The sequence below is a fragment of the Dasypus novemcinctus genome, chromosome 2 (assembly GCF_030445035.2).
Source record: "Dasypus novemcinctus isolate mDasNov1 chromosome 2, mDasNov1.1.hap2, whole genome shotgun sequence".
NCBI classification, from domain to species: Eukaryota; Metazoa; Chordata; class Mammalia; order Cingulata; family Dasypodidae; genus Dasypus; species Dasypus novemcinctus.
The window spans coordinates 38,505,896-38,527,226 of record NC_080674.1 but is presented as its reverse complement, the minus strand read 5'-3'; the positions used below and the strand labels follow the sequence as shown (position 1 = coordinate 38,527,226).

The 21,331-nt window shown below is 35.7% G+C and overlaps 1 protein-coding gene across 8 annotated transcripts in view; it reads right to left on the bottom strand.

Annotated features, from left to right (window-relative positions):
• The window catches only part of SPEF2 (sperm flagellar 2), a 200,909-nt gene that overhangs the window by 166,470 nt on the left and 13,108 nt on the right, over positions 1-21,331 (bottom strand). For 3 of the 8 annotated variants that reach the window (XM_004453334.4, XM_058307701.2, XM_058307702.2), the window contains exons 3-7: positions 13,059-13,305; positions 9,952-10,122; positions 7,824-7,964; positions 6,344-6,408; positions 1,697-1,883 (exon numbers count right to left, since the gene is read on the bottom strand). In XM_004453334.4, the coding sequence (XP_004453391.2) occupies positions 1,697-1,883; positions 6,344-6,408; positions 7,824-7,964; positions 9,952-10,122; positions 13,059-13,305 (811 nt within the window). The remainder of the gene's footprint in view (positions 1-1,696; positions 1,884-6,343; positions 6,409-7,823; positions 7,965-9,951; positions 10,123-13,058; positions 13,306-21,331) is intronic. The other 5 variants (XM_058307706.2, XM_058307703.2, XM_058307704.2 and 2 more) reach the window with 3 other exon arrangements.

Sequence of the window (21,331 nt, the reverse complement as noted above, 5' to 3'; positions counted from 1 at the left end):
GTGAAAGAAAGTGCAGCCTGCCCAGGAATGGTGCCGCACACACAGAGAGCTGACACAACAAGATGATGCAACAAAAAGAAACACAGATTCTCGTGCCGCTGACAACAACAGAAGCGGACAAAGAAGATGCAGCAAATAGACACAGAGAACAGACAACTGGGGTGGGGGGGAAAGGGGAGAGAAACAAATAAATAAGTCTTTTAAAACAATAAAAGCTTCTTCAAATAGTCTTTCATATTTTAGATATGCAAATGTGTCCTATTAACATAATGTCACTACTGAAATCACCTTCCTCTCCAAGTCTGTTCCTCTTAGCATCTTCCTTATCTCAGAAATGACACCCCCATCGACCCAGCTGCCCAAGCTAGAAATCTGGCCTTTTACCCAACTTTTCACTCCTCCACATCTAGTGAATCATTATGTCTTATTGATTTACTTCTAAGATAGATTTTGAAGCAACTTCCCTCCATCTCCATTGTCAAAACCCAAAATTTAAGCAGGGACTTCTCACCTGGATTATAGCAACAGCTAGGATTCATTTTGTCGTCCTGTAATCTACTCTCCAAACTAAAGCCAGACTGATCTTTTTAAAGGCAAATCTGACCATCAGTCTTGTTTGCCATTGTGCTCAGGGTAAAAGCCCCTTTTTCTTTCTCATAGCTCACAAGGCATTTATGATTTGGCTTCTGGTGACTCCTCAAGGCTTACCAACTTGCTCCTGCCAGATGATGTGACCTTTAGTTTGTTAAAGGCACTGAGCCTCTCCATAGGATATTCACTCCTCTAGAAACATACATCCCCTTCCAGCATTTCTGCCTCCCTGGATACTGCCTCCCCTCCAGCCCCTCCCCCCGCCCCCCCGCAAACCCCCACAACCACCATGACTTCCATTAGCTAACTCCTTACCCCTCTTTATACTTACATCTGTGTTACCATCCTCCAGAAGCCTTCCCGGAAACAAGCCAGGGCAGGGGGGCAAGGAGGAGGATTCCTACCTGTGGGCCATCCCTCACCACCTTCATAGAATTTTCATACTCATTTTTAATTGCTTGTTTTTAGATCCTCTGCTAGATAGCAAGCTCTCAGAGCAAGCTCTGTGTCTAGCTTATTTATCATTGCATCACTGAGCCTAGCACAAGTACTAAGAACACAGAAGAGGCTCAGTAAAGATTTGCTCAGTGACAAAGTAAACCAGTGATCCTCAAATTGTAGCTGCTTCAGAATCACCTAGAAGAACTTTTAACACACAGCACTGGGCCCCACACCCAGAGTTTCTGATTCAATAGTTCTGGGTTGGAGACCAATAATTTGCATTTCCAACAAGATTCCAGGAGATGCTGGTCCACTGGCCATAGCTTGAGAACCTCTGGAGAAAACCAAAAAGGTGCAAGTACAAACAACTTTTCTATGCTGTTTTCATAAAATATTATTTTACCTCTAAAAGTGATGAGATACATATAGTTGGCATAGATTTTAGATTATTTAGGAAATATTTCTTATAGATTTATTTTTATGGGTATATTTTCTGTTAAACTATGAGTTTGTGTAATTGATATTTGACTCAGCATGATATTAAGAATTTGAGTTGTGCATATATCACCTATATATGCACAAACATTCATAATACACTTGCATGTAAAAGACTATATTTTGTAAAATTCACAGTACAATTATTTAACCAACATTAATATCTTACCTCTTGTGCTTCATGGGCTATTAACTGGTCCATTAACAATCTCCGCCGTCTTTTCTCCCTTTGCTCTCGTGCAAGAGCATCTTCTTCTAGACGCTTCTGGATTTTTTTAATGTACTCATCATCTGAGTAAGTGTTCAACAAATCAGTAGTTGTCTGGACTGCTGTATCTAAAGAAGTCTTGGATACACTAAGAACAATAGTTTTATTTTAGATTTTCAAAAGTCTAAAATCTAAATCTAAAATCTAAAGATCTTGTAACTATGGAAGATATGAGAAGACTCCCTCTGCTAATTTATTAAAACAAACATTAAAGCAAATATTAGAAGATACTTTATAATAAATATTAGAAAACTAGCTTATCAATATATTCCATTTGATTCTTTCATCTCTGTGAAGTCCTTAGCATAACCTTTTTTCTAGCCGAACACTTTCTTGTACTTTTACTTTTATGATATTCACCAAGAGACATTTTGCTTGGAACCCATCTTTTTCCTACCCTCACCCCATCATTTCTCTCCCTTTTCTTCTTGCTGGCTGCAGGCCTCTCACTTTCCCTGCTTTTGAGTTAACTGTAGGCAGACACACTGATAACCCAAGTGTCAAGGAAGGCTCACCTCAACAACAGTAGGCCAGCTGTGCTAATGTCAGGATGCTGGAGAGTACTCCTATAGATAGCCCCATTCACTGCCACACTCCTCTCACAAGTTACTCTATGAGCTCCCAGATGAAATTCTGATTGCTTAGAGCAATGACTCAGCTCTTACTGGAAGCTAGCAGGACTGAAAGTTGACCCTTGATCACCATGTCACACTTGCAGCCGCACATCTGCTCTGGCCTCTTGCTAAAGTCCTAGAGACGCAAGTGAGAAGAGCTACCCCCAAACCTAAAGAGTCAGGAGGAGACTCGTAGTCTTCCCACCAGAAAGCAAACCCAGTCAAGTTAGTGAGGCAAACAGTGGCTTCATACAGAATGCATAGATTTATTCAAAATGTATCATTAAAAGTAAAAGATTCATTTTTATGGGCATAAGGATCTAATAATCATCAATTCTTAGCTGCACAGCTCTTTAAAAAGTAAATAGAATTCGACAGTATAATAGTTCAAGAAGTACCAGAAAATTACCAAGTTTTCTTGCCAAGAAATAGTGAATTTTAATATTAGGAGTAATTATTGTTTTAATGTTGTAAATGCTAATTTATTTGGTTTAGAAAATAACAATTTAATTCAAAAGATAAGGATACATTCTTTAGGTAGGGAGGGACCAAAGAGTCATCGAGTCTCATATACAAAGACATACTTTTGAAATAGAATAAACTTATGTTTAATGAAGTAACTGCATATTTATAGCAGAGATTATGTTACATTATAGTTCTTTATAGGTAAGATGGTTGTTCTTGCTCAATTCTGGGGACCTAAGAAAAATGTCCTATTTTACTCTTCTCTATATCCATACATAGCAGGTTGGCATATAGTTGATGTCTGATAAATTTCTAATAATATGCTAAGAATCACTATATAAGTGTAATATTATTTTTAAAATATCATATACTAAAATGCTGATCATTTTATCTGCATGGACTTAACCTTCCATTGCATTTTGTCACTGAAAACCATTGAGTACAAATTGGGTAACTACCTAACCAATTTGGTGAAGGGTCAAAGACAGAGTTTAGCCCTATTCATATATTAATATTAATATATAGTACAATAAGTGTGAATATTGCATGGTAATCCTCTTTTAGATCACTTGTCGAAATTCTTAGTATACTTTAAAAACATTGCTTAAAATATTTTGCCCTGGCTTGAGCATGGGTTAATACTTCTCTTAATACTGTAGTTATGCTGTCATTAATATACTTGACACATTGTCCTTTATTTATCAAAGTCATCTATCTATCTATCCATCCATCCATCCATCCAACTGATGTCTTTTTTCAAATAAAGGTCTGAAGAGGACTACCTTACAGTTATTTGAATACTCATTTTACTACATGTTCCTTTTTGAGAACAGTGATTATGTTTTCTTTATATCAGTTTGCTTGCCAATTCTCTGTAAATTTAATAAGTATATATGGAATGAATAAATATATGAATTAATAGGAATCTTGACCAAATTTGTAAGAGGAACAAAAAATGCAGTTGCTAGAAGGAGTATAGTGTGAATCCCTAAATGTAAATGTCAAATTACAACAGCCAACAACCCCAGCTAAAGAAACAAAGAGGAGATTACTGTTTATACTGTTGAGGGATTTTTTGTTTGTTTGTTTAAAAAATAAAGGAACTGAGATATTTTGTACATTTGAAAAAAAGTAGTTAGGGAGCTCTTGTATTGCTGGCATAGAGGCATCCTTTCATTTTTCCACAAAAAGAAAAATGTGGGTTTCAAGTTGAGATGCCTGAGGAATTGTTTTGGGAGCAGGCTGTGACAGAGGTACCTGCAGAGATTGCTCCTTAGCTTCACAATGTAAGAAGTTTTAAATGTGCTTTTTGGCATCAAGTTAGCGTGAAATTTCTGAACCAGTGTAGGGGATGCCTGATACCAAACTAAGAATTCAGAATAAATTAAAAAGCACTGATTGATAAAGGACTTTAAGAAGGGCTATATTGTACAATAGCCTTTTTTTTTTCTTTAAAAGTTTGCTCTAGACTAGTACTTTCCAACATTTTTCATTTTAGGAATGTTATAGAAAATGATATATATTCAGCACACTGGAAGGGATTTATAGTCTAAGAAGAGGGGGTCACAGTCAGAAGTAACCTGCCTAGGGACTCTGCTGCTCTGAGAAGTAAGGGTATCAATATCTCATGACCCACCAATTGGAAATGTCTGGAAGGAACTAAGTAGAAGCTTCAGGGGAAAAATGCTATAACGGACACCACTATTTCCCTGCCTACTTCTCAAATAAGTACCCCGATTTTATTCAAGAAAGTAACCCACCCTACTAAAGATCTCTACACTGCTAGGTATGGTGGTGTGAATGAATGCTGGACAATAAGATGCAAGCAGAAACATTGTCTGTGACTTCTGGGAAGGTTATTAAATGGAGCTGACCTGGATGGTAGGTGTATAACTTTTGTCTATCCTCCTTCCTGATGTATGGATCATGAGCCAAATGGCCAGAGCCCCAGCAGCCATCTTGTTCCATGAATATAACCTCAAGGATGAAAACCATACAAAAGAATGGTGGAGCAAAAAGAAAGGAGGGCCCTTTCTCCTTGATGACCTTGCAGGTGCAACACAAGCCCTGGGCTGCTGACCTCCAGATTTCTTTTATGTGAGAGAGAAGTAAAGTTCTAACAATTGAATCCACTGTTGTTTTAGGGTTTCTAAAGCTAACTGATAGAAAGACATAAGGTCAGGTCGGGTTGGCAAAGACAACAGAAAGCAGGGTGGGTAGAACTGTGATGAATGCTTGCAGCTGTGTTGTATGGGGATTATCTTTAAACATTTATATGACTGACGTGGCAAGGATCCAAATGGATGCTGGTGCTCATGTCAGTGTAGAGCTTGGAGGACTCTGTGCTTGATGTTAACTCTTTGATTGCTAAATTGTGTAGAAATTGGTGGGTCCCAGGAAAGGGACTAGGTAGCTACAGAAATTAATCAATAAGCACCAAAGTATTTCAATATTTTTAAAAAAAACAAATGGTCGTTCTGGTGGACATCATCTGTATTTCACCCCAGAGCATGTGACTGGTGAGGTGAGTGAAAGAAAGAGTTGGAAAAATCTAGTAGTTTCATGGACCAAGGTCAGGGTGGGTATGTTAATCTTCAGGTAGTAGCTGCCTGAAGGACTGGGCTTGGATCATTTTGTTTTTAGGGGGCAGGGGCAACGTTGAACAGGGCATCAGGAATTTCTGCATAGTGAAAGAGGAAAAGTAATGTATGTCTTCTCCATTTTGACTGATTTCCCTTCCACACCTAATTTCAACAATTTTTCTTTTCTAGCTTTTCATATTTCTCTTCATTTGACTCAATTACAAGTACTAATATGGAAGTATTAATCTAAGATCTAAATGAGTGCACTTTGGATAGTTTCCATTTCAAAATGCAGAAAAACCCAAGTTGCTCTTTACATATGTATTCCCTAATTGATATGTCTTCTGTGAATCAGTGACCCCCACCAAGAAAAAAAGGAGGTGGTATCTTTAAGCAAAGGAAGTCCATTTACCAGGAACTTCTTACTGAAAAATTGTCTTGGGGACATTTAGTCAGTAAACTCATCCAACAACTCTCTATTGCTGGTCCCTTTGCCTAATGCTGGCGATAAAACCATAAAATAGACCGAACAAAAGTCAAACAAAGGCTTTAGTGTGACAAATTTAAACTAGTGGTAACTCGAAAGAGTTTTAGTGACTTTTTAAAAAATGTGTTTGAACTTAAAAGAATAAACCTAGCATAGAAAAATAAACATACTCATATCTCAGAGCAGCCATGTTCCCTCTTGACCTTTAAAGAAATTGTTAATGAAAAATTAATCTGAATTTTACCTCATTTTTATTCCCTCATATACCCTCTTAATGAAAATTCTCCAAAGTGAAAAGATCCTTGAAGAGCTCTTCTAGATAAATTATAACTAGATATTTAAAAGTTATATGTAGAACAGAATGCAGTTTTGGTGATTATTAAAATAGTTCACATCCCACCTTTCTTTTGCCTGGAGATCCTTTTTTATTAATGCTTCAAACTTCTTAATCTCATTGGCCACATCCTTTAAAGAAAATTCATTATCAGTGCTCTGCCTCTAAAAACCATCGAAAATCTTCATCATTCATATTCATTCACGTTTATAAGGTAACATGCATTACCAATGCAAGCTAATTAGGAGACTGCATTATAATTATTAGAAGTCTGCATTATAGAATATTTATAAAAATCTAATTTACTTTTAGACTAGGCTAAATCAACCTTAAAGAACATGAAAATTGTCTAACCTGAATCTTTTAGTTAAGGATTCTAACTCTGGCAGTGCACCAGAGGGCGGTTAATGAGAATGCAGATTATCAGGAGTCAGGACATACATTTTTAACTACAATTCTTCCAAACTAGAATAAGCCTTGTTTGAATATAAGTGAGTTTTTCTTAAGCAATTGTTGTTTTAGGTGTTTTAAACATTCCTTGTGGTTAAGTCTTTACACTATCAGTTTGTTTTCCTAATATTAACTTTAGCCAGACCTCTGTCTACTGCAAAACCATGCGTCGACCTATGGAAATATGATAATTAAAGATTTTGCTGAAATGGGATCAGAAGGAAGCCTCTGTTGGTGATGGTTTTTAGAACCCATACACATATATTTTTTTAATATTAAAAAGCAAAGAAGTGTGAATTAACATAAAATGCAGTGCATTTAGGAATCAGAGACCTATGGATCTCTGCTTCACAAGTTTTGTGAACTTGGGTATAGCACGTCATCTTCCTTAGTCTCAGTTTTCTTATCTACAAAATGGGTAAAATAATAACCTAGAGAGTTTGGTAAGGATTAAAGATAATGTTAAGTGCCCAACACAGAGCCTGACAGTAAATGGTAGTTATTACTTTTTTCTTAAACCAGTACATCCCAGACAACAGAATATCATTAATAGTCATTGTAGTAGTATGATGTGGGAATTAATATCAGGATGTACTATTGCTCCCCTATGAAATATAATCAGACTGCATCCTATTGGGATAACTGACAGTTACTTTGGTCCAGAAGAATATCACTAGTATAGGTATCTTAAACTTAAATATACCAAGAGCAAACAACTCTCTTGACATTTCTTGGATTCATAGGAGGAACTGAGTAAAACTAGCAGCAATGGTACACATATGGTGTGTATACCATGACTGGTCCTTGTTGTGCCCAAGGCTGTTAAGATCCATTGACAATAGCACCCACTCTGGCCTAGTTTGGCAGTGGCCTCAGAATCCTTCTCAACACAGGTGTCCAGACAGGTGCTGCCCTTTAATAAGCTTGCCATCCCTGACTTAAAGCTCTGTTTCTGAACAAATACCAGTATAAAAAGGAGTAGTATGCATGTAGTAAAGAAGTTTTGAATGAGAAGGGTCTAGGCCAGAAACAATTTGATAAGAGAAGCTTATTTCATTAAGATAAACAAGTCACAATATTATAGGAATAAACTTACCTCTGCCTCTTTTTTCTTTTTCATCATTTTTTGGGCCTCAAGTGCTTTCAAAGTACGATTTGATGTAGGTTTAGGAATCTGGATGATAGCTGCTTGGATTTTGGCCATTATTTCATTTTGTCGTCTTCTACTCACACGTTGCTGCATATCCCATATATATTTGTTTAGTATTTTGGTACAGCAAGGTAATAGGCAAAACTATTCCCTCACAGATTACATATATATGCAATTTATACACTGAAAATTTCAGGACCCAGCAATTAACCAGTGGACTAGGTGTTATAATTGTGTAATGCTATGAAAAAGGTATCAATATGATTTGATATGAAAAATAAGAAGCTAAAAAACAATTTTGGAATTCCAAAATTATGCTTATGAACTGTGTGCATTTTAATTCCGGATAGCTTTACTTGAAGGATAATAAGGTTGTCCCAAATGAAAAGAGAGTAAATTCCTTTCTCAGCCCCAGGCTGATAAACTACCCTATCATGGGAAGCCTGATGGTCAGTACAGCAGATGGTCTCTAGCAGGGTTCCTAAGGAACCCAAAAGAAATGACAAGCTTCCCAAAACCCAGTCATACTTAAACCTCAACCATCAAATTAACACTAAATTATGTGATATCATTATGGGACCATCTCTCCTGTACACAGGCAGTAACTATTTTAAAAAGAACATAAGCAGAGAACCTAACTGAAAGAAAATAAACTGAAAATCAGATACAATATTTAAAGGTAAATGATTTAAGCAGTAACATGTGAAACTAATCCTGATTTTACCACTAACACATTATATTAGAACTAATAAGATCATTCGTGCCTACGTTCAAGGATAAACCTCAATTTACCATTAAAAAAGCAGGAATTATAATTTTCAAATGTGAAACCATATAAAATTATTTTTAGCATATTAGTAAATGTACAGTTTGATTTCTTCATTTTATTTCCCAAAATGTGACTTTTTTGCTTAGTTACAGTGTATTTGTTTCTCTAGAAAGCAAGAAAGATATAGGCTCTCTGCCTTTTGCCCTATTTGCTTCCAATGATCATTTTTAACAAAATTCATTTCAGATTTAATGGAGTCATATTTCCTGTTTCCCAACTTTCTTTGGAAACTTTCTGCATTAAACCTGGCATTTCAAGTTGAACAGGGTGGTCCCATACAAATTAGAGCACCAGTATTTGGTATCATCTTAAATTACTTGAAAAGAGCTTTGTCTCCTTGCCATGCTATGCCAGGGGACACCCAGTCCTTTTTCCATTCTCTGGAAAATACTGAATAATAGATCTTCCAGAATTTGTCTTTTATCTTTTTCCTCCTCCTATACAGGAATAGGTATATCTTTCCTCCTTCATACAGTCAAGCTCTTATTTAAGCTGACTACATTCAGGAAATATTATTTAGCACTCTAAATATATGAATTTTAAAAGTGATTAATAGAACAATGAGAAGAACTATAGTTCTTTTGTTTATATCTTACACATTCTCAGCCAAATGAAATTCTCCTACAGGTTTTTAATGATTCCAAACACTATTATCGTTTCATATCCTTAAAGACATAGGAGATCACTAAAGATTTTTGAAGAAATTTGAAATGTGGCAAGGAGTTGGTCAAAGCAAAACAAGGGCAGAAAGAAGTTAAGAGAAATTCAAGATGGTTAGAAAAGTCCTGAGCAGAGACCCACCCTACATTGCCAGGAAGAGGAAAATGAGGTAGATTATAAAGACCTAGGGGATGCAAAAGAAGGAAAAGAAGGGAAAATGTCCACTCTGTCTCCCTCAAGGTGACACATGGTTATGCTGAGGCAGCTAGTGGCCTTCCCCCCATCACCAAATTAGTATCTGAAGCAGAATTACCATCAGTAAAAAGAGATCGAATTGTCCTACTACTCTAGGGAATTCCAGTTCTAGATCTTAGCCAGCAGTAGAAGTTTTGGTCACTAAAGGGGATGGAGGGAAGGGACAAAGGGAGGGAAGGCGGGGTGAGAGCAGGAGTGAGATATGAGTCATCTATCAGGAAAACTTAACTTGTGCTACATTAATACTTATGCAATGTGTACTATAGGCATAAATCGCAAACAGTATACTATGCACTAAGGAACTTCTGGAAAAATATTGCTCTGTAAAACCTTTTCGATATTAAAACATCTTTGTTCTTCTTTGAGTATTTGAAATCTTTCAAGGTTCTCAACATTCACACGGACAAGTTCTTCTTCCATGTGTCTATATTTCTCTTGAAACCTGTGTGTAACCCGCATCAGATTGAAATCAGTTTGACGTGGTATCAGGTTTTTAAGTCTCTAAACGAAGAAAGCATTTCAAAAGATTCTGGTATTAGAGAATTGAGAGTATATTGTCATTATAAGTACACAAATTTTGTCTTCAATGTAAAATTTCTATGAATTACCATTGTTGGTGGAAAATAAATTCAAGTGCATATTAATCACTTGTATCTTTAACAGATATAAGGACAATAAAATATCATTATTGAAATCATTCTTACAAAATAGCCTCATACCTTCTTTTTACAGTAAAATCTTTTGTCCTGAGTTTAATTTTCAATGAATGCTATTTGTGTTCTTGGAAATACATTTTCACAAAAGTAATTTTAAAAACCAATTTTAACACTAAAAGATAATAAAAAGAAGTCAGGTTATTCCCATTACTTAAGTCACTCCTTAATAGAAAGGGAAGAAACCTGAAAACTTTCAGGCCGTTAGAAATGAGGGTGCCACAGTACAAGAAAATGAACTCTCAAAGATGATTAAAAAGTGAGATTATAGAGCAATGTGGCTAATGTATTTAAACAAAAGCTTTATACCCAAAATTAATTGCTTTAGAAGATAATGACTTACTAAAACAAGCAAAAAAAAGTCCCATTGCACAAACCATTTTTGGCCTTTCTCTTTTAAAACTGGCTCAATAAATACTGGCACTTACTCAAAAGAACATATGAGAACCTTTCAGCTGGCTTTAAGCCCTTGCACACCCATGTTCTCTTCTCATGCTTAATATTGGCCTTGTCTCCATTTTCACAGAGGCAATGTAAGTAGAAACCAACTTAACTTCCTGCTTCTTTATGTCAACACATATCTATATCTTCAACTCAATTCTTTCTTGTTTTCTCCCAGTTCAGCAAATAACTATTGGGATATTACATTGCCTAATGGTTAAGTGGGAGACTTCTCAAGTCAGATGGTCTAGGTTCGATTTCTAGCTCTGCCATCTAACAGCTGCATGAACTTGGGCAAGTCACTTAACTCCTCTGTGCTTCAGTTCCATCATCTGTAAAATGGGAAAAATAAAAGTATGTATCTCCCAGGGCTATTGTGAAATTTAAATGAGATAATGTACATAAAGCACCTGGAATAGGGCGTGGCACATCACTAAGTACTTTTAATAAAGTTTAGTCATTATTAATATTATTAGGCACCCACATTTCCCCCATCTTGTACCAAAGAAAGAGGCATTTCTACTTCTTTTCTAAGATAATCCTGCATCCACCTCAACCAATGATTGCATCTTCTTCCTTTCTTCCCCAGAGGACCTTCTCCACTTATTTTTCATACCAGTCTTTTCCATCTCTCCTGCCACTACTGCTTTTTCTCAATTGGCAAGTTATCCCAGCCTATATGTCCATAAAACAAACAAAACCACACACTTTCCTCACTTTCCTTGAGCTTCTGTCCCTCTAGCTATGTTCTCGCTTTCTCTTCTCCTTTAATGTTGACATTGCTTGCAAGTATAATCTGTGCTTCCTTCCTCATCGTCAATTCACTCATTCACTCCTCAACTCACTGCAATCTGGCTTTTACTGATCTACTCAACTGAAACCACTTTCTCTCCCATAAATGTAAGATGGTTGGCTTTTTCCTGTGTTGTTCCCTACATAGTATTTGACATAAAGGAGGACCTAAATAAATATTTAATATTGTTCAATGAATGGAAGTTTAAATCTGAAAGGTCACCCAAAATCAACATTAAGTCCAATGGCCTCCTGTGAGTCCTCATCTATACTCCTATAACATTTTCACTGTTGACTGCTTTATAGTTTACAAAGCATTTTCTTATATAATAAGAAATATACATATTTCTTATATACTGTTTCCTTGAAGCTACTCAAAAGCTCAACTCTGAAGTAAGTAGAAATAATTATCTGTTATATCATTATTGCATCATAGATTAAATTTTTAAAAATAATTGTATCCATGTCTTTTTAGTGTTTTGCATCAGTACAGTACCCAGAATTAACTTAGAGGCTGGAAAAGTCAATGCACTTCACCTTTCATAAGCAAATAGCAAAGAAACTGGAGAGAATTAGTGACTAAAAATTGTATCAATTAATCAAAACACATTTAATAGTATTTGAAATGTTCAAAGCATTGGACTAGGCATATTCCTTGAAGGTGAGGTATTAAAAACAGTGTGAGGCCATATGACAAGTAAATAATGAACCATTTACCAACAATTTCAGCAGCAGGAAGTTAACACCCAGTGAGTGAATTACCTGTACTCTAAGAGTTCCACAGGAGAAATCCATGTGTGCTGGGAAGGCTGTACAGAAATAGATGGAGAAGAAAAGGTTGGGGAGAGATTGGAAGGATGATTTTGGGTGGGTGGTATGGAAGAGCAGGAATATACAAATCATATTTAAGGACAGGCTGCCAATCAACACTGGAGAAAGAAAGACATTGAGTTGGGGACTATGAAGAAATATAGAGAGAAGGACAGGTTGGGGCCATTAGCGAATGGCCTTGTATGTCAGTCAATCTAGATTAAAGATAGGTTTGTGTAAAATAGAAGATTTCTGAGTAAAAGGAAAACCCAAATGGAAGTAAAATTTAGGGAAGATTAATCTAGCAAGTGGTTAACTTCAAGCAGAAAGCCTGAAGATCTGGAGGTTGCTAGTAAGTGGCTGCAATTGTTATAAGGAAGTTTGAGCAGACGTGATAGGAGTGGAAATGGAAAGAGAGGAGCAAGCATGAAAAACACTGGGAAATATGGAAAAGCATAATTTGATAAGCCACTGGCAATTGTGATAGGATGGAGGGAGACCTTATAAAGGGATACATTAGTTCAAAATATTAGTATAAAATTAAACCCAAGAATGACCAAAAACATATGTAAATGATATAAATACCAAATGGGGTCTCTTTCAGAATATAAGCAATGTCACTGCCAATTCTCTTTCCCAAGTTTTACATTGTGACATACTTATGTTTTTTTCTGCTCCTACCTCTCGAAAAGCCTCGCTTTTCATGTTTTGAAGTTTTGTCAGGGGTTGCATGGCTTGCATTTCCACTTCAGTTAGTCCACTCTTCTTCTTTTTCTGAAGAGCAATGTACAATTGATATAAAAGTTTTGTTGCTGCCCCGGGCTTCTCTGTAATGATGCTCTGGGCCACATTCTGATCAAACTGCACACCCAGAAGGTGAAGTGTTGGCTCCAAGCGAGAAAAATTATTAAGTTTGGCACTTGAAACCCTAGGTGTTAAAATGTTTACATAATTACATACTGGCATTGAACTAAAAAAACAACAAACAATAAATATCAGAGGTAGTATCATGCATGATACAATATAATGAATTATCCCCATTTCTTTAAAATATATTTTTATTCCCTAAAACCATTCAGTAAGGTAAATACATTGGGCTTTTTCACTGTCTGCTCTAAATTGTAGAATTTCTATAGCAAGTCAACATAAAAAGAGATAACCAAATACATGATTCTAAATGCAAAAAGCTTAACCATGGTTTCAAAAGAAATTACCCACAAAGCAATTTAAATATACTTTTCCTTGAATGATAAATTATTGGAATCTAAAAATAGTCTTTAATGTTTCATTTACAACTCTAAAAATGACCCTCTCAGTCTGAAATATTTAATTAAGTATTGTTAACTATGTGATCCGATTATATTATAATCTTCACAGCACATCTTTACCGTAAAAAGCAATAAAAACTTTCTAACTAGAAGTTTTATTTATTTTGAATGACATATTATCAAATAGGTTTAAATTTTAGAATAATTCATTAAACCATTCATTTGTTAATTTACTCTTTCAGTTAAGAAACATATAATAAATACCATTATATACTAAGGGTTTATAAAGTGTCAGGGTTACAAAGATGAAGAAGGCACAGTCCTTGTTTGGAGTGGGAAAAACTTAATGAGTAAACAAGTAGTAATCAAATGAGGCAAGTGTTGTAATAGTTATCCCTAATGATCTAAGGCTCCTTAATGAGCTTTATAAATGTAGTGACAGATGGAAGGCAAACATATTGGATATAGCTTCAATATTTGCAACTCTCTGATCAAATAAGTTACAAATATTAATTCTTAGAAAAGACATTGACCTATTTTCTCCTTATTTTAATTCTCTAACATTCAGTGACACTCTTTAATGGAAAAAATATTAATATATTGTATATACTTGAATATGTCAAGGCCTGCCCCTCTTCCCTCTATCAAAAATGATACCTCAGAACTAGGGAATTGCCAGATATTTGAGTCCTTTTTGAATATTTAAAGTTATGGGATACTCATTCAATAAATTCATTTTTAACTGCAAAATTATTTGTGAAATAAAGTGACTTTTTAAAAAGAATGAATCATTATAATTTCCTCATACATAATCATGTTCTTTGTGAACAAAGGCAGTTTTATATCTCCTTCTGATACATATGCCCTTCACTTCTTTTTCTTACTTTATTGCATTGGCTAGGATTTTCAGGACAAGTGGCATCAAAACAGATCAATTAAAGAATAGAATGGGGATCCAGAAATAAATCTAGGTATATATAATGACATTCTTCTCTGATACTTGGGCACTCAAATCACAGAGTCAGAAGGTCTAATGGGTTATGTAAGCCAATATGCTGCCCCACACAAGAATCCCTCCCTCAGACTTCCTGACAGTGTCATAATATAGAAATAAAGTTTGCCACTTACTACATGTACTGGCAAGGGTAAAAGCTTTAAATACCCTTGACCCCTCTTATAACTTAATAAACTTTATTAAAATATCTCCTACTTGTATGCATCTTGTATGCAGAGGCAGAAAATAAAAAATATTTTCATAAGCACACACAAAAATCAAGTTCCTTACCTTACAATCATACCACATATAGACTACAATATACAACACAGTCCAATGTATTTTTATCTTCTGCAATAATGAAGGTGTCTCTCTTAACTTTAACATGCTTCCAGGCTCAGTTTACCTAGACTTCTGGGCATCTTGCCTTGCAGTGGGCATTAGCATTACACAGGGCCACTCTTCCCAGCAGAAGACCATAGAACATTTTTCTAAATTGTCTTGTCAATCACAGACCATACTGAGAAATACTGACATGATGATCCCTTCCAAATAAATCATAATTAGTTTCTTGACAAGGACTCTCAGTATCATAGGGGCTGTGGTTTGTCAACTTCTCCTAATCAGAAATATGCTGTGGCTTCAACAAATACAACAGAACCAAGAAGGCACAATTAGAACAGCTCTTTAAATATTACAAGTAATAGCACAAAGCTGAAGTCTATGTTTCACACAGAACATCTGGAACCTCTTCTGCTGCTTTCCAGTCACACAGTCTTAATTTAGGCAGAGAGAAGCACCTAGAAGGTATCAGCCTTTAACTGTCAGTTAGCTTGTGCTGATGTATAACTTAAGAAATGTCTAAAGTTAATATAATTTCTATTTTATTCCAAAACATGCTGATATTGACTACTTCTATATCTAAGTCTAAAATAAGAGTTTGTTATCACAGCATCAAATTGATAATGAGGTTTGAAATAAGTACAGGGTCTGGGGTCACATCGCATCTCCTTAATGCAAATGTGCTGAGGGTGTTGATGGCTCTGGGTGGTAGATATTGCACTGTCATTTGTCTGATTCTGGGTGTCTCCAAGGCGCCCAGGTAGATGAAGCAAATGGAGCAGCAGGGGCTCTGGGACCCCCTCTCCTTTCAACCACAGTGGCCCTACTTAAATTACTCTGTTTTTAATTATAATTGGAGTTTAGATAATATTTCTTTTGAAGAAAATGTTCTGTTCCTATGAATCACTTTGAAATGACTTGGAACAGAGTCACACCACTGAAGGTAAACCTCTCTGAGGCCTAGCAATGCTCACCTTTGCTTATTCAGACTGTCTACACTGTGCCTTATATAATCTTTCTCAAAAGATTGCCTTCAAACAATGGTTCTAAACCTTTTTTTTTTTTGCATCATAGATGCCTCTGTAAATCTGATGAGGGATATGGAACTTCTTTACAAGAAAATTATATGCACATCAACACATATATACCAAATACATTATACTATTATACAGTGTTTGTGGACCTCCTAAAATCTAACCTAAAAGAGCCCCTGAACTTCCAAGTTAAAACCTCATACTCTAAAAAGAGTTGTGGCTGGAGAAATACAGGAGTTATTCCTAAGTATGAATAAGGGGAAACTATTGTGAGAAAGCCAATGTCAATGAAATTAGTGACATACTTTCTTTTCCAGTCATGTGGTATAACCTGCTATCCTATTTCCTGTGTTTACTATTATTCTTTCAACAGAAAAATCCAGTAAAATATATTTAGTATATCAAACTACAGCAACCAAACTTTGAATAATATATTTTAAATTAATGAAACAGAAACAGGTGTTACAGGGAATGAGAAGAAATACTGGAAACTTTAGCAAACATTTTTTTTTTTTAGTTTTTTTTCATGTCCCGTTTTATAATTCTTTCACCCAGAAATGAACTTATAATTTGAGGTAACAAACATTGACCTAAAATGATCAGGGCAAAGTAGATCATGCTCTGAAGATTAAGATTGTGAAGAGTATAATCAGATAAATGGCATGCTTATGTTCCTTGGATAGGGACTGGGACCGTCTGAAGTTATTTTATGAATTCCCAAAAAGAAAGATTATGTTCGAACTAATCCATTCCTGGGGGTATGGGGCCCTTTTGAATGACTATGTCAGTGAGGCATGATTCAGGTTTGGTCTCTTCTGTCTTACTGGAGCGTAATATAAATGGAGGCACAGAGAGAAAGACACAAAGAAAAGAAACTGCCATTTTGATTTTGCCATGTGGAAAAAAAAAAGGAGAAAATATAGAGAGAGGACTCCAGGTTTGCCTACAACTGAGTTCAAGGAAAGAAGCCCTGAGAGCCTGAGAGAGGTCCCAGAGTCTGGAATCAGCAGAGCACAGAGGCTCAGAAAGAGTCCTTTGAGGGGCTGGGTCCACAGAGCAGCTCAAGGCTGAGGAGATGAGCCTGCCATATGCCTGATTCCCACATGGCAGGATGCCAGGATCACCAGTAGCTAACTTTGGTGAGAAAGCATCTCTGCTGATGCTTTGATTTGGACCTTTCATAGTCTCAGAACTGTAAAATTTTACTGCAAATAAAATTCCCATTATAAAGGCCAACCCATTTCTGGTACTGTATTTCAGCAGCCCTGTGGCAAACTAAGACAGGCAGGCACCTTACAGCCCCTTTTGATCTTCCCATCATAGTTGTCCCTGCATACCTTCTTCATCATAGCGTTCCATGTGCTTTGCTCCCAACACATATTTGGAAAGATAAAGACTAAGAGTCCTTGTCAGAGCTTTAACCTCAGAGACATGCTTGAGCTCCAGAGTTTACAAGCATGATAACTAAAGAGGGGGGATTCAGAATCAAATATTACTCATATCCAAACTTGACAAAGCATAGAAATGGGGAGATCACTTCCTCTTCTCTCACTTATAGCATATGGTCTTCAGTATACTATTATGACTTAGTTATCTATTAGGGCTTTCTAATGGATTTAGTAGACTGGTCAAAAAATCTAGGTATAGATTCTCTCTGGAAATTTCCAGAGAGAAGTAATTATACGTGGATTTATATATATATTCTAAATCCCAACCAATCAGAATTTTGGGAAGATAACTGGTGTGCCATTGATGGAAGCACACCCTTGTTATAGCATATGTTCAAACAACGTAATAATCAACAGTTGTTTTTGAATAAGGAGGAGTCTTGGGATATCTTTGCTCTGGAGACAGTACATATGATGTAAATGATGACCTCTGAGGGAATAAAGAATGTATTCTGGGAAAAGACTTCTTACTTTCTGCCTGCAGTCCTCGTTTGCCAACTGATTGTCTTTCTCCCTTGTTGCTTACCACCTGGTGAGGGAATACGTCTTCTTGCATGGCAAGTTGATATTGCATTCCCAGAGATATCCATGCTTGCTGTTTTGTTTTGTTTGTGTTTAAACTATTCTGTTCATTTTTCAACCTTTGGGAAGAACTAAAGATATTCCAAAATAGAGAGTTCTTTCATAGTTAGATGAGCTTTTCTTAGAATTACTTTTTCCAAAGCAAATAACTTGAGGTTTTTAGCAATAGACACTTAATTTACAGTTCATGTGTTAGGCTAAAGAAACTGAAAATATTTGACGAGATGCCCAAATCATAAGCCCTGGTACTACAGTTGCCTAAAAAGAGACTTTGTCAAAAAAGGATGATTTCCCCACTACTTGACCTTTCTGGTAGTTCCCTAGAAAAGCCACAATTGCAGGGCTTAACATTATTTAACCTAACCCAAAACTTACTCACTGGGAAAAGCCCTATTTCCAGAGTCTTCATAAAAAACAATCAGTGGACATTGTTAAACATTGAACCTGACTGAGGAAGCAATACCAATTGGAGCAAACAAGGACCTGGCCAAAACTCAAAAGAAAATCCTAAGAATGAGATGGCCATAGCAAGTGTGGTTGTTTGGAACTAGATGTACACCAGAAAAGCATGCTTTTAAACATTTTAGGTAGGACCTTTTCATGAGGCTACTTCAGTTTAGGTATGGCCTAACTCAATCAGGAGGGGCCTTAATCCTTTTACTGGAGTCCTCTGTAAGCAGAATGAAATTCAGATGGAAAGAAAAAGCCACAGGAACCAAGAACCTGAAGGTCAACAGACCCAAAAGAGAAGGGAGAGTCCAGGAGAGGCCACTTCTCTTCAGTTCAATGGGGACCTAACGAAGAGCATGCCTAGGTCTTGTCCAAATTTAGAGTCAATAAAGAAAATCCATCTGAATCTTACTAAAGGGGAATAGTCTATATTCTTTCCTCAGGCTTTTATTCAGGAATTATGGAAGATTCTCTCCCTTTAATCACGATATTAACCATTTAGTTTGGGTTATTGTTATATTTTTCAAAAACAATAAAAACAAATCTGCTTAGTTCTTCATAAAATACATATGAACATTCTCTAGACTTGTCATCTTAAGAACAATCCTTATGATGTAAGAAACAAGAAAATGATAAATTACAGTAGTATTCTCATTACCTAAGTTTCTCACTGGGTTGAGAAATCAAGCTAATAAGAAAACTTGTATAAACTTACATTGAAAAAATATATGTTCATGCTTTATGAAATGTATTTGTAGGAGAATTTGATTTATTATAGAAAATTTTAAAAGTGCCTATGTAAACAAAGAAGGGACACCACTACTGACAGGAAAAAAGAGATTATAAGGGACTATTATGAATAACTATACGGCAAAAAATTAGATAATTAGGTGAAATGGACAAATTCCTAGAGAAATACAAACTACCAAAACTGAATAAGAATAAAAAGAAAATATGAAGGGAAAAAATCCACTAAAGTAAAAATCCACAAAGTAAAGAAATTGAAATAGTAATGGGAAGAAAATTAAACTTTCCACGGAGAAAAGTCTAGGTCCAAAGAAAACTCATCCAGCTTCATTGGTGAATTCTACCAAACACTTAAATAATTAATACCAATCCTTTACAAACTCTTCCAAAAAAAAAAAAAAAAAAAGAAGAAAGGAACACTTCCCAACTCAATTTATATTATTCTCATAATATAACCATACAAAGACATCACAAGAAAACCACAGACCAATATCCCTTATGAATATTACGGAGGAGAAACTCTCAATAAAATACAAGAAAATAAAACCCAGCAACACATCAAAGAATTATAAACCATGACCAAGTGTGTGATTTATGCCATGAATACAAGGTTGATTTAGCATCCAGAAATTAAGTAATGTCATACACATATTAAAAGAACAAAGGGAAAAATAACACACTTTCAATATAGTCAGAAAAAATCATTTAACAGAATTCAACATTCTGTCACAGTAAGAACACTCAATATATTGGGAATAGAAGGAAAATTTTGCAATTTGATAAAGGCATCTAGAAAAACCAAGAACTACCATAATACTTAATGATTTCCCTCTAAGATCAGGAAAAAGACAAGGGTGTTTTCCCTTGTCATTTCTATTCAACAATGTCCCTGAATTTATAGGCTGGGATATTAGGCAAGAAAATGAAATTAAAGACATCTAAGTTGAAAAGGAAGAATAAAACTCTCTATTTGTGAAGGACATGGTCTTGTATATGGAAAATCCTAAGTAATCAAAACACAAAAGACATAAAAACTAGTAAGTTCAGCAAAATTGCAGGATATGAAATTAATATAAAAAGAATAAACTACTGAGGAATCAATTTAACAAAAGAAGTACAAAATTTGTATACTGATAAATATAAAACATTTCATGTTCATGGCTTGGAAGACTTATTATTGTTAAAATTGTAATACTCCCCAAACTGATCTACAGATTGAACAAAATCCCTACCAAAATTATAGCGGCTCTTTTGGCAGAAATTGGCAAAATAATCCTAAATTTCCTATGACAATGCAAAGGATTCAGAATAGCTCAGTTTGCCAGACATGCCACAACAAAGTAACCCAGACTAGGTGGTTAAAAACAACAGGAACTTATTGTCTCACAGTTATTTAGGCTAGAGATCTGAAATCTATTGGTGTGGATAGGACCATATTTCCTCTGAGTACTGCAGCTAGTTCAGGTGGTGGCTTGCAGGTAATCCATGGCATAACTCAACCTCTCCTTCCATCACATAGCTGTAATCTTTCTGTTGCTGTCTCTTGCCATGTCCATATTTCCTCTCCTTATAAGGACATGATTTATACTCGAATTGGGTACAACCTATCCAGTTTGGCCTCATCTTAACTAATAACATCTTCAGGATGTTTAGAAATAAATTCACATTTACAGGACCTGGAGTTAAGAGTTGAACATATCATTTTGGGAGGTACATTCAATGTCTAGCAATAGAAAAACAACATGGATGAAGAAGAACAAAGTTAGAGGACTTGCATGTCCTGATTTCAAAACAAACTACAAAGATACAGTAACCAAGGCAGTGTGGTACTACCATAAGGATAGCGATAAATCAATAGAATAGAAGCAAGACTCCAAAAATATACCCTTACATTTATGGCCAATTGAATTATGATAAGGTTGTCAAGACAATTTAATGGGAAAAGAATAGTCTTTTCAACAAATGGTGCTGGGATAACTGGATATCCATGTGCAAATGAAGTCAGAAATCTACCTCATAACATCAGTAAAATTTAACTCAAAACGGACCATAAACCTAAATTTAAGAGATAAAATTATAAAATCCTTAG